This window comes from Scyliorhinus torazame, chromosome 1, assembly GCF_047496885.1.
Source record: "Scyliorhinus torazame isolate Kashiwa2021f chromosome 1, sScyTor2.1, whole genome shotgun sequence".
Lineage (NCBI taxonomy): Eukaryota > Metazoa > Chordata > Chondrichthyes > Carcharhiniformes > Scyliorhinidae > Scyliorhinus > Scyliorhinus torazame.
In genome coordinates, this window is record NC_092707.1 from 379,853,886 (window position 1) to 379,867,344 (window position 13,459).

At 47.4% G+C, this 13,459-nt stretch overlaps 1 protein-coding gene across 5 annotated transcripts in view; it reads left to right on the forward strand.

Moving 5' to 3' along the window:
• birc6 (baculoviral IAP repeat containing 6) overlaps positions 1 to 12,307 on the forward strand; it is a 371,663-nt gene extending 359,356 nt beyond the window's left edge. For all 5 annotated transcript variants that reach the window (XM_072512201.1, XM_072512210.1, XM_072512218.1 and 2 more), the window contains 2 exons: positions 602 to 736; positions 11,464 to 12,307. In XM_072512201.1, the coding sequence (XP_072368302.1) occupies positions 602 to 736; positions 11,464 to 11,652 (324 nt within the window). In that variant the 3' untranslated portion in view covers positions 11,653 to 12,307. The remainder of the gene's footprint in view (positions 1 to 601; positions 737 to 11,463) is intronic.
• Positions 12,308 to 13,459: the final 1,152 nt, after the last annotated feature.

Here is a 13,459-nt window from a genome sequence, read left to right on the forward strand (position 1 = left end):
GCATGTTAAACAGCACATACATGGTTGTGATGACGTGAATCAAACTTCAGTGTAATTTTCTGAGTGTTTTTGTGGTTTGTGATGATTTTATTTTACAAATGAGGTTCCCTTGCCAAGCCAGCTTGTTAGCAGCATGTGATGTGCAATGCACCTTATTTTCTTGTTGATAGCTTTCATTATGAGAAAATGCTCGATCAAAGAAAAGCGTAAAAAGAAAGCTGAGAAATAGCTGGGAGAAGAGCAAGCCAATAATCATTTGACAAATCTCCTTTTCTTTAACCACCTAATATTGGGGTAAAATGGGGGAAACTGACTGCTATGAATGCACTCGAATATGAAGCTTATCAATAATATAATACAATAGTGGAGCTTCTAATGCAAACACCTACTGCAAGTAAATGGGAAATAACTATTCCAACAAGAAGACAGTGGTTTAGATCAATAGGAAATTCTCACATCTCTGCTGTTCATGATGAATCTACTTGAGGATGTGCCTTATTTGTCTCTCGATGGGATCCCTCTGGTTGTACTATTGGTCGCCGTGTAAAGTTTCTCCCAAGTGTGTGATGTTTTACCTTTGCTCTGAATCTCTTTGTTCCAGGTCATACACAAACATTTTTACTTGAAGAGAGCTGAAGTTATGGCCCAGTGTGAAGAGTGGATTGCCGATATTCAACAGTATAGCAGCGACAAGCGGGTTGGCAGGACCATGTCTCATCATGCAGCTGCTTTGAAGGTAGGGCTGCCTAAACTAGTTACATCTACATACAGATTTAGCAAAACCTTTCCTTACAGTTTACTGCAAAATTGTTCTTGGTATGTGAAAGTCTTTGGCCAGGTCAACATTTATTGCCCACCCTTAATTACACTTGAGAAGATGGCGGTTATTTGCTGCCTTGAACAATTGCGGTTCATGTGATCTGGTTACACCTACAGTGCTGTCTTTCTTGTCAAGCCTCCTCCAACAACACCTTCCGAACCCTCAACCTCTGCCATCTAGAAGGACACAGGCAGCAGAAGCATAGGAACACCTTTGGCCACAAGTTCCCCTCCAAGCCCCACACCGGCTTGACTTGAAACTATATCACCAATCTGTGCTGTGGCCACGTCAAAAACCTGGAACTCTATTCCAAATAGAACTGTGCATGTACTTCAGCCTGATGGACTGCAGTGATTCAAGAGGGCAGCTTACCACTACCTTCTCGAGGGCAATTTGGGAAGGGCAACTGGCCTTGCCAGTGATGATGAAGTGAAAATAGCCTTCTGAATCATTAGGGTAAAATCCAACCAGTATGTTTGCAGTAATTAGGACTCATTTAATATCAAACACACTGTTATGTCGGTAGAATTAATTTAATGTCCAAATAGTGACCATTTTGGACACGAGAGTTTCTGTGTCTAGGTTGCTGCAAGATACCATGCTGATGATCATTCTTATCCTGTTTTATTTTGAATAAATGTTTCATTGGCTGTAAAGCAGCTTTTAAAGGCTGTGCTTCTAGTCAAAAGGAAGATTGGCATGAATGCCTCATGGGTATTTGATATAGAAGTTGCACCCAACAGAGAATTACTGAATTAATTTGTTGGAAGAACTAGCGATACAATTAGCATTTACAAAAAATAGGTAAACCTCAACAACATATAACTATTTGTATTGGATCCGGTATATAGGTCAGTGGTGACTTACAACAAAAACATTTTTTTGCTACAATAAATATTTATGTGAGCCCCGGTGGCGAGTGTGGCTACGAATCGGCGGAGGTCGGAGTACTTTTGGCTGTACCGAGGGACGAGGCAGGGGTGCCCCCTGTCCTCCTTGCTGTTTGCATTGGCAATTGAGCCTCTGGCCATGGCACTAAGGGAGTCCAGGAAATGGAGGGGACTGGTCCGAGGGGGAGAGGAACATCGGGTGTCGCTGTATGCAGACGACCTGTTGCTGTATGTGGCAGATCGAGTGGAGGGGATGGCGGAGGTCATGCAGATCCTAAGGGAGTTTGGGGACTTCTCTGGGTATAAGCTCAATGTAGGTAAAAGTGAGCTCTTTGTGGTGCATCCAGGGGACCAGGGAAAGGGGATAGACGGCCTACCGTTGAAGAGGGCGGAAAGGAGCTTTTGGTACTTAGGGATCCAAGTGGCTGGGAGTTGGGGGGCCCTGCACAAGCTCAATTTGACGTGGTTGGTGGAGCAGATGGAGGAGGATTTCAAAAGATGGGATGTGCTGCCACTCTCGCTAGCGGGCAGGGTGCAGTTGGTTAAAATGATTGTCCTCCCGAGGTTTCTCTTTGTGTTCCAGTGCCTTCCCATTATGATTCCCAAGGCCTTTTTCAAATGGGTAGGTAGGAGCATCATGGGTTTCGGGTGGGCAAATAAGACCCCGAGGGTAAAGAGGGTGTTTCTGGAGCGTAGTAGGGACAGGGAGGGCTGGCGCTGCCGAATTTGTGTGGCTATTATTGGGCTGCCAATGTGGCGATGATCCGTAAGTGGGTAATGGAGGGAGAGGGGGCGGCGTGGAAGAGGTTGGAGATGGCGTCCTGTGTGAGCACGAGCCTGAGGGCGCTGGCGACGGCACCGCTGCAGCTCTCGCCGACAAGGTACATCACGAGTCCGGTGATGGCGGCGACGTTGAAGATCTGGGGGCAGTGGAGACAACACCGGGGCGAGGTGGGAGCCTCGGTTTGGTCCCCGATTCGGGAGAACCAACAGTTCGTCCCGGGAAGGATGGATGGGGGGTTTCGGAGCTGGCATCGGGCAGGGATTAGAAGAATGGGGGACCTGTTTATAGATGGGACGTTTGCGAGCCATGGGGCGCTGGAGGAGAAGTTTGGGTTACCCCCGGGAAATGCTTTCAGGTATATGCAAGTGAGGGCATTTGTGAGGCGGCAGGTGAGGGAATTCCCGCTGCTCCCGGCACAGGGGATTCAGGACAGGGTGATTTCGGGTGTATGGGTTGGAGAAGGCAGGGTTTCGGCGATCTACCAGGAGCTGAAAGAAGAGGACGAGGCCTCGGTAGAGGAGTTAAAGGGCAAGTGGGAGGAGGAACTTGGGGAGGAGATAGATGAGGGTCTGTGGGCTGATGCCCTGAGTAGGGTTAATTCTTCCTCCTCTTGCGCCAGGCTCAGCCTAATACAATTCAAGGTTATTCACAGAGCGCATATGACAGGGGCGAGGTTGAGTAGGTTCTTTGGGGTGGAGGACAGATGTGGGAGGTGCTCGGGAAGCCCGGCGAATCACGTCCACATGTTCTGGTCGTGCCCGGCACTGGATGGGTTTTGGAGGGGTTTCGCGAGGACTATGTCCAAGGTGGTGAAAGTCCAGGTCAAGCCGAGTTGGGGGTTGGCACTATTTGGGGTAACGGACGAGCCGGGAGTGCAGGAGGCGAAAGAGGCCGGTATCCTGGCCTTTGCGTCCCTGGTAGCCCGGCGGAGGATCTTGCTATTATGGAAGGACGCAAAGCCCCCCAGTGTGGAAGCCTGGATAAATGACATGGCAGGGTTCATTAAGCTGGAGAGGATAAATGAAATGAAAATGAATGAATGAAAATCACTTATTGTCACAAATAGGCTTCAAATGAAGTTACTGTGAAAAGCCCCTAGTCGCCACATTCCGGCGCATGTTCGGGGAGACTGTTACGTGAATTGAACCGTGCTGCTGGCCTGCCTTGGTCTGCTTTCAAAGCCAGCGATTTAGCCCTGTGCTAAACAACCCCCAAAGTTTGCCTTACGAGGGTCTGCTGGGGTTCTTCAGGAGGTGGCAACCGTTCCTAGACTATCTCGCGGAGCGTTAGGAGGAGGTCAGCAGCAGCAGCAACCCAAGGGTTAGGGGGAGGGGGGGGGGTCTCTTTTGGGGGGGGATTTCGGGTGGGTGGGGGGGGGGGGGGGGCTTCCCTATAGGTACATTTGAATGTCATATGGGGCGGTTACTGTATATGGGGGAAACCCAATGTACAAGTTTTGTATAATTTTTGACTTGTGTTTGTGTTTCTTTTTGTTATTGGGGGGGGGGATTTGTTAAAAATTCTGTTAGAAAATTTGAATAAACATTTTAAAAAAAAAAAAAAAAAAAATATTTATGTAATAACCCCAAAAGTTTGGAATTCTTCTGGTACACACATTTATTGATGTGCTTTGTTAATAGGATTATCAGTGGCTTCGCTGAGATTAGATACATCTTAAATGTGAATATATTGGCAGGAACAAAAAAAATGTAAACGTTATTTTATGAATCCGGAATATTCCACATGGTTATTTTTCCTGTGAGCAACGGTCAAGATTTGTATTGCCATTATCCTGAGCTGAGTTTTGTTGCTTATGATTGATAATTTGCCTACTTTTATAGGACACTGCAGGATTTCAAATGGTACTAAGAGTATAAATGCAGTGAAAGCTGTAGTGAGACAGTCCTGTAAGGCATCATGGCAGAATAATGTTGTAAAATAATGTGGTTACAAGGAATTATCATTGACCCAGATCTTCTGTTGGCTGGAGAGATGAGGGGTTTGACGTACGAAGAGAGATGGAACAGTTTAGGCCTATGCACTCTATAAAGTTTAGAAGAATGAGGGGGAGATCAAATTGATGTATTTAAGATGATAAAAGTTTTGGTTAAAGTAGATGTGGAGCGGATGCTTCCTCTTACGGGGCATTTTAGAACGAGAGGTCATAGTCTCAGGATAAGGGGTAGCAAATTTAAAACCAAGATGAGGAGAAACTACTTCTGCCAAAGGGTAGAATTCACTACTCCAGTGTACAACACTGGGGATTAATTGTGATGTCTATGCTCCAACTTTATAACAGACTGGGAGTGAGAGGGCTGGTGGTGGGGAAAAGAAGTACCAGCATGAATTGATAGATTGGGGAAGAGGAGGATTGCCAGCATGAAATTGGAAGGGAAGAGGGGATTGATTGCTTGATTTTTTTTATTTTTATAAACATTTTATTGAGGTATTTTTTGGGACTGCAACAGCAACAAAATAAACAATGTACATGAAACTATAAACAGTGCAAAAGCCGTCTCCCTTCCTTACAGGTCCCACCTTTATTAACCCCCTACGCTAGAACAATAGAACATTACAGCGCAGTACAGGCCCTTCGGCCCTCAATGTTGCGCCGACCTGTGAAACCAATCTAAAGCCCATCTACACTATTCCATTACCATCCATGTTTATCCAATGACCATTTAAATGCCCTTAATGTTGGCGAGTCCACTACTGTTGCAGGCAGGGCATTCCACGCCCCTACTACTCTCTGAGTAAAGAACCTACCTCTGACATCTGTCCTATATCTATCTCCCCTCAATTTAAAGCTATGACCCCTCGTGCTAGCCATCACCATCCGAGGAAAAAGGCTCTCACTGTACTCTGACGATTAATTTTCTGCGAAGAAGTCGACGAACGGTTGTCATCTCCGGGCAAACCCTAACAGTGACCCTCTCAAGGCGAACTTGATTTTCTCCAAACAGAGAAAGCTAGCCATGTCCGATAGCCAGGTCTCCAGCTTTGTGGGCTTTGAGTCCCTCTAAGCCAATAGTATCTGTCTCCGGGCTACCAGGGAAGCAAAGGCCAGAATGTCTGCCTCTTTCTCCTCTGGATTCCCGGGTCTTCCGACACCCTGAAAATTGCCAACTCTGGACTCGGTGCCACCCTTGTTTTTAACACCGTGGACATGACATCTGCAAACCCCTGCCAAAATCCCCTAAGCTTCAGACATGCCCAGAACATGTGGACATGGTTCGTTGGTCCTCCTGCATATTTTGCACACCTGTCTTCCACCCCAAAGAATCTGCTCATCCGGGCCACTGTCATGTAATCCCGATGAACAACCTTGAATTGTATTAGGCTGAGCCTGGCACATGTTGCGGACGCGTTGACTTGACTCAACGCGTCCGCCCATAGACCATCCTCTATCTCTCCTCCCAGCTCCCACGTGCGCTTCAGCTCCTCGGTCTCCGTCTCCTCTGACCCCATCAGTTCCTTGTAAATGTCCGAGATGCTCCCTTCTCCTATCTACACTCTGGAAACTACCGTGTCCTGAATCCCCCTTAGCGGTAGGAGCGGGAAGGTTGACACCTGTTTACGTAGGAAGTCCCGCACCTGCAGATACCTGAATTTGTTTCCCCTCGCCAACCCAAACTTCTCCTCCAGCGCCCTCATACTCGGAAAGCTCCCCTCCATAAACATGTCCTCCCCCCCCCCCACATCCTCACAATCCTTGCTCCCTGCCATATCCGGAACCCCCCATCCATACTTCCCGGGGCAAACCGGTGATTATTACAGATTGGGGACCAGATCGATGCTCCCTCTGCTCCCAGATATCTCCTCCATTGCCCCTAGACTCTCAGGGCCGCTACCACCACGACACGGTGGAGAACCGTGCCGGCGGGAACGGCAGAGGCGCAGTTACCACCGCCCCCAGACTGGTGCCCTTGCATGAAGCCGCCTCCATACGCTCCCACGCCGACCCCTGCCCACCACCCACTTCCTGATCATGGCTATATTCACGGCCCATTAATAGTTACTAAACTTCGGCAGCGCCAGCCCGTCCTCTCCCCGACTCTGCTCAAGCATTACCTTCCTTACTCGCGGGGTCTTGCCCGCCCAAACGAAGCCAGTGATCACTTTGTTGACCCGTTTAAAAAAGGACCGCGGAATAAAGATGGGGAGACACTGAAATACAAACAGGGAATCTCGGGAGGACCATCATCTTCACCGTCTGCACCCTCCCAGCTAGTGACAACGGAAGCGCGTCCCACCTCCGAAAATTGTCCTTCATTTGGTCTACTAGCCGGTCCCATTCCCGCGCCACTTGATTGCCGAGGTATCTAAAGCTTCCCCCTACTAATCTAAACGGCAGCTCCCCCAATCGCTTCTCCTGTCCCCTCGCCTGGACCGCAAACATCTCACTTTTCCCCATATTTAGCTTGTACCCCGAAAACCGGCCAAATTCCCCTAGACTCCTCATGTTTTCTTCCATTCCCTCTATTGGGTCCGGTACATACAGAAGCAGGTTGTTTGCATAGAACGAGACTCTGTGCTCCCCCCCCCCGGGGACCAGCCCCTTGAGGCCTTCAGAGCAATTGCCAACGGCTCTATAGCTAGCGCGAACAACAGTGGGGAGAGGGGGCATCCCTGTCTCGTCCCCCGTTGCAGTCTAAAGTAGTCCAATGTTGTCCTATTCATCCATACGCTTGCCACAGGAGTCTGATACAGCAACCTGACCCAGTCAATAAAGCCTCGCCCAAATCTGAACCGTCCCAGTATCTCCCACAGATAATCCCATTCTACCCGATCAAAAACCTTTTCTGCATCCATTGCGATCACTACCTCCACCTCCCTACCTTCCGGGGGCATCATGATCACGTTTAACAGCCTTCTTACATTGGCCACCAACTGCCTGCCGTTAACAAACCCCGTCTGGTCCTCCCCAATAACGTCCGGAACACAATCCTCAATCCTGGAGGACAAAATGTTGGCCAGCAATTTGGCATCCACATTCAACAGGGATATCGGTCTGTAGGACCCACACAGCTCTGGGTTCTCGTCCCGCTTCAGAATCAGCAAAATTGTGGCCTGTGACATCGTCGGGGGCAGCACCCCTCTTTCCCTTGCCTCATTGAACATCCTCATCAACACCGGCCCCAATATCCCAGAGAACGTTTTATAAAAGTATATAAAATATTCCACTGGGTACCCATCCGGCCCCGGGGCTTTACCCGCCTGCATGGCCTTCAGACCCTTCACAATCTCTTCCAACCCAATCGGGGCCCCCAGCCCTTCTACCAGCTCCCCGTCCACCTTTGGGAAATTCAGCCTCTCCAAGAAGTGTCTCATCCCCTCCAGCCCCGTAGGAGGTTCTGACCTGTACAGCCTACTGTAGAAATCCCTAAACGCCTTATTCACCCCTGCTGAATCTCCAACCAGTTTCCCACCTCCGTCATTTACTTTCCCTATCTCCCTGGTTGCCTCCCTCTTTCTAAGCTGCTGTGCAAGCATTCTGCTGGCCTTCCCTCCATGCTCATAGATCACCCCCCTCGCCTTTCTCAGCTGCTCCACCGCCCTCCCTGTGGTTAATAAGCCGAACTCCGCCTGTAGCCTCCACCGTTCCCTTAAAAGCCCTGCCTCTGGGGTCTCCGCATACCTCCTATCGATCCTGTCCACCTTCTCCCTATGGGCCCGTATCGAGATCAGCTCCCCTCTGACCACCGCCATCAGTGCTTCCCAGACTACCGCTGCTGAAATTACCACGTGTCGTTGACCTGCAGGTAGTTCTGAATACATTTCCTCAGCCACTCGCACACCCCTTCGTTAGCCAAAAGTCCCACATCTAACCTCCAGTGCGGGCGCTGGTTATTGTGTTTACTAACCTGCCGGTCAACCCAGTGTGGGAGCATGGTCTGAGATTGTGATCGCCGAGTACCCCGTGTCCACCACCCCTGCCAGTAAGGCCCTGCTCAAAATAAAGAAATCAATCAGCAAGTACACTTTATGCTCGTGTGAGTAGACAGAGACATCGGCTGCCCAAATCTCCATGGATCCATCACCCCCATCTGCTCCATGAACCCTTTTAGTTCCTTTGCCATTGCTGGCACCCTGCCTGTTTTCGAGCTTGACCGGTCCAAGCCAGGGTCAATAACTGTGTTGAAGTCCCCTCCCACGACCAACCTGTGCGAGTCCAGGTCCGGTATCTTCCCCAGCATCCTCTTTATAAACTCCACATCATCCCAATTTGGCGCATACACATTTACTCATACCGCCTGCACCCCCTCCAGTTTCCCACTGACCATAATGTACCAACCTCCCACATCCGAGACTATTCTACCCGCTTCAAACACCACCCGCTTATTGATCAGGATCACAACCCCTCTAGTCTTTGAGTCGAGTGAAAAACCTTACTGACCCAGCCTTTCCTCAATCTAATCTGGTCAGGTACTCTAAGGTGCGTCTCCTGCAACATTACCACGTCCGCCTTCAGTCCCCGAAGATGCGTGAACACACACATGCCCTCTTGACTGGCCCATTTAACCCTCGAACATTCCAGATGATCAGCTGGTAGAAGGGCCCTCCCCCCTTCGCCGATCAGCCATCCTCTTTTTTGGGCCCGCCTCCAGCCCATGCTCCATGTCTCCACCGGTCTGCCCCCAGGCAGCCTCCGCCCCCAACCTCCTCTCCTCTCTGTCCCTTAGCCCAAATCCCTCCCTCGTCAGCAGAACATTTACCCCCCTCCTCCCCCCCCCCCCTCCCCCCCAGTAACAACCCTCTGTAACCCAACCCCTTTAATAAACCAAACCTATGCACACCCCCCACTGCGCTTCTGTGAGCTAGCCCACCCAGCTAGCTTGGTGGCCCCATCCCTGGCGCCGGATAGTCTCCCACCTATTGTTCCCTCTCCACCCTCCCCCCGCTCATACAAACATACTCCAACATGAAACAATCCCAACACAATTGGCCTGACAGAAGAACACCAAGATCTAAACAAGCACACCTCCATCCCCCAACAGTGCAAATGTAAACCTTAACTGACTCAGCTTTACCTCTGGTCCCAAATCAACGCAAAAGGCATTACAAACAGCTTCCACAAAACAAAAAATGAGAAACTTTATTTTTTAAAAAAGAACAGAAAAAAAAAACAAGAACGTTGCAGCAAAGTTCAAAAGTTCTCAGTCCACCACCAGTCCTTTCCTTTTTGCAAAGTCCAGCGCGTCCTCAGGCGACTCGAAATACAAGTGCTGTTCCTCATGCGTAACCCAGAGACGGGCCGGATACAACAGTCCGAACTTCGTCTTTTTCTTAAAAAGGATCGACCTAATCTGGTTGAAGCCTGCTCTTCCCCTGGCCACCTCCACACTCCGGTCTTGGTAAACCCACAGGATACTGTTGTCCCACTTACAGCTCCGTGTCTGCTTGGCCCATTGTAGAATGCGCTCCTTATCCAAGTACCTGTGGAATCTCACCACCATTGCCCTCGGCGGAGGGGGTGGGTCTCCCATTCGCGGCTTCCTCGCGAGTGCTCTGTGAGCCCTGTCCACCTCCAAGGGCTGGGAGAATGCCCCATCCCCCAGCAGCTTCACACACATGTCTGCGATGTATGCCCCAGCGTCCGCTCATTCGGACCCCTCCGGGAGCCCAACGATTCTAAAGTTCTGCTGGCGGGACCTATTCTCTAGGTCCTCCACCTTCTCCAGGAGCCTTTTCTGCTGGTCTCTCAGCATCCCCACCTCCAACTTCGCCCCAGTTTGATGTTCCTCCTGCTCAGCCAGTGTTTTTCCACCTTCTGGATCGCCCGATCTTGGGCTTCCAATCTAAGCTCCAGTCGCTCAATTGACTTTTTATCGGGTCCAAGCAGTCCCGTTTCTGCTTAGCAAAGCCTTCCTGAATAACTTGCATCAGTTGCTCCGTTGACCGCTGGGTTGACAGATCAGAGGTCCGGTCCTCCGCCATGCTGTCTCCTGCTGCAGCTTCAGCCCAAGCCTTCTCTGTCTTTCTGTTTCTGCCTTTATGAGCACTTCTAGTCCTGCTCTCCATGCACCGATGTGGGAATTCAGTACACAATTGCCTCTGTCATCAGTTTTACAATTCAAGTCTGGTAGAAAATCGGGGGGAAAGGTCCAAAAGTCTGACCAGAGCGGGAGTCACCAAATGTGCGGCTTACTCCTTTATAGTCGCCACCGGAAGTCCGATTGATTGATTTTTAAGGAATTAAAGATTTTTTAACTTAATGAGCTGATTTAGCAACAGGAGACTTCTCTGATTTTTTTTCCCATAATATTCCATGTCGTTCCTGTAGTCCTGATTGTGATCAATACCTATCTAAATTAAATAGCCTTTTGTTGCTTTCAAACAAAATGGGAAGGAGAATGGATGGCATTTTTCACTTGAACCGTCCTTGACGAATGTGATATAAAATAGTTACTTTAGAGATATTAGTTAATGTAATGTAGAAATAAGCCACTTTGATTCTGGCAGGTAGAGACAAAGGGATTTGAGACCGCATGGAAAAAGCAGGAAGAGGTGTGTCTATGAGAGTGATGCTGCATTGATAGGGGCCGGAGAAAGGGATTGGAAGTGAGCCAATCAGAATAGATCAAACAAGTCAGGAGGGACATAGGATGACCTATGGGTGTCGAGTATGTGAAACTTGATGCCATTTGAATGTATGAGTACTGATCTCTTTGTCTGGGACCTTCACTTAGTTCCCGGGGCTGCAGACAGCAACATGTTGTCTGTATCACTGTGGACTAGGTAGCTTGCAAGCTGAATAAAATAACTTCTTTTTACTTGCAAATCCATCTCGACTTTTATTGAGGCCAGACTGATAGAGAAAGAAATTTGGGATTCAACATCCTGATTTCAGAAATTCCATTAATTATTTAGTTCGCTTTTTTGAGAGAATGGTTCAGAAAGAATATTACCAACTGAACATCTATCACATACTTCCTTTCACTGCTAAGTGCTGTCTGATTATCTTTCAGCGTCATACTGCACAGCTACGTGAAGAGCTGATGAAGCTTCCCTGCCCCGAGGGCCTTGAGCCAGAGTGTGATGAGGCAGTGGAGAAAAATGACGAATCTGCAACTGGTGAAACAGAACCTGCATCGCAGGGCGAAGAAAAGCCCAGCAGCAGCAGCAGAGACCTCTCCCCTGGTGATGTCAAATTATGATCTGCATTGCGCGGACTTGAAAGACTCGAGGCTTTGAAGCACAAGCCAAACTTTGTCAATATTTGTATGTAAGAAGCTAATTATGTAATAGGTAATAAAATTGAACTATGCTATGCCCTTAAAGGTAAAACCGTTTAAATCAATATGATCTTTTATTTACCTGTAAAAGAGTGTAAACTTTTTTGTGCTTTTATTTTTCAATTGTGACATAACCACTACATGGTATGTTTGAAAAAAATTGTTCATGTATACACTGATGACAAACTGATAAATCACTGATATAAGGGAAATACATTAGAATGTTTACCGAATGTTAATTTTTCAGTTTTGCCCATTAGAGGACAGTTGTAACCAGGAATATATTGTCACCCTTATAGATACTTCGCTTATTTAAAAATACAGATCCTAGGTTGATAGCCCCTTTCATCTCCCCCTCCATCTTTTCCCTCCAAAACGATGTTTGGCCATATTCATTGCTCATATTAAATTTCTACAAACTCCTGTAACTTCAATAAAAGATGAATGGACATTCTATACAGCTACGATTGATTACTGGTACGTTAACAGTACTGTTAATTACTGAATTCATTGAACGTTTTTATGATGAGTCTTAAATACATTTTTAATAAATATAACTTGCTTTGGTTCACATAAATGCATATTGGACTCTGGAGTTATGAAACACTGCGAGAATCAAATTTTATTGCATTTTGAGTATCCACTAACCTGGGGACAGACAAACGAAAGAATATGTGTTTTGAGGTGACCGGCACGTTGTTGCTATTCTTCCATATAGTGGTAGGATGTAGGTAGGTACAAACGAAATTCAAATTTCAACCATACAACTGGAGGTACCAATTTGGCACGGTTCACAGAAATTGGACAGATTGTTTTGGGTGCTTCTTGTCCATTTCCTTCTGGCGGACTCGAGACTTCCTCAGATGTCTGAGACACATTTTGTTCTAAAGCTGATTGCATAGTGTGTTTTACTTGCAAAGGCGCAAGAAAAACTATTGATGAAGTACAGACCTAGTTTGTGGGGCTGTCTTAGGTCGGCAAGCAAAAGGAATGTCAGTTATTTTAATATGACTTGCCAATTAACCACAAGCTCTAATGTATTACAGTGAGTTCATTATTGTTTTAGTACCAACCTATTGACTTCTCGGCTGCATTTTGCCTACTGTCAATTTGTATCTTTTCACTGGTATAAATCAAGCATAAGACTGTAATTATTCGGTGTTTATTCTAAAGGTTGTCAGGGTACATGAGCATCAGGGGAGGTGAGCCTGCAAGTGAATGGAGTGGTTGATCATCAACACTATTTTAATCTGGAGTATTAGAAAGGCTTCTTATTAACAAAATCTTGGTTGGGGAAAGAAAAGACTAGGCAGATTGCCAGGGGTTTCTGGAATCAAATCTATCTCAAGTAGGCTCGCTGAATAAGTCACAGAACACTACTGCCACCAAATCAGTGAAGAAATGGAACTGGATTGCTAAACTATGCTGTCCACTGATGCACTGTGATGTTTCTGAAGTGATTCAAACAGTCAGAATATTTTGGAATGACTTAAATAGTTTGGTTGTCATAAATTCCCCTTAAAAGTTTGTAATCCCAACAGAGATTAAGGCAAGTGTATTTTGTGTCTTGACATTGTTGATATCCTGTATTTGTTCAAATATCATTTCAGTTCACCCATCCTTAAGTGTTCTGAAGATTATCAGCTATATCTTTAACTTAGATTTTACAGGTGTTGTCAGTCTCTTGTTCACATACCTGGATCCCTCTGGACATATCTTACAGTGGGAG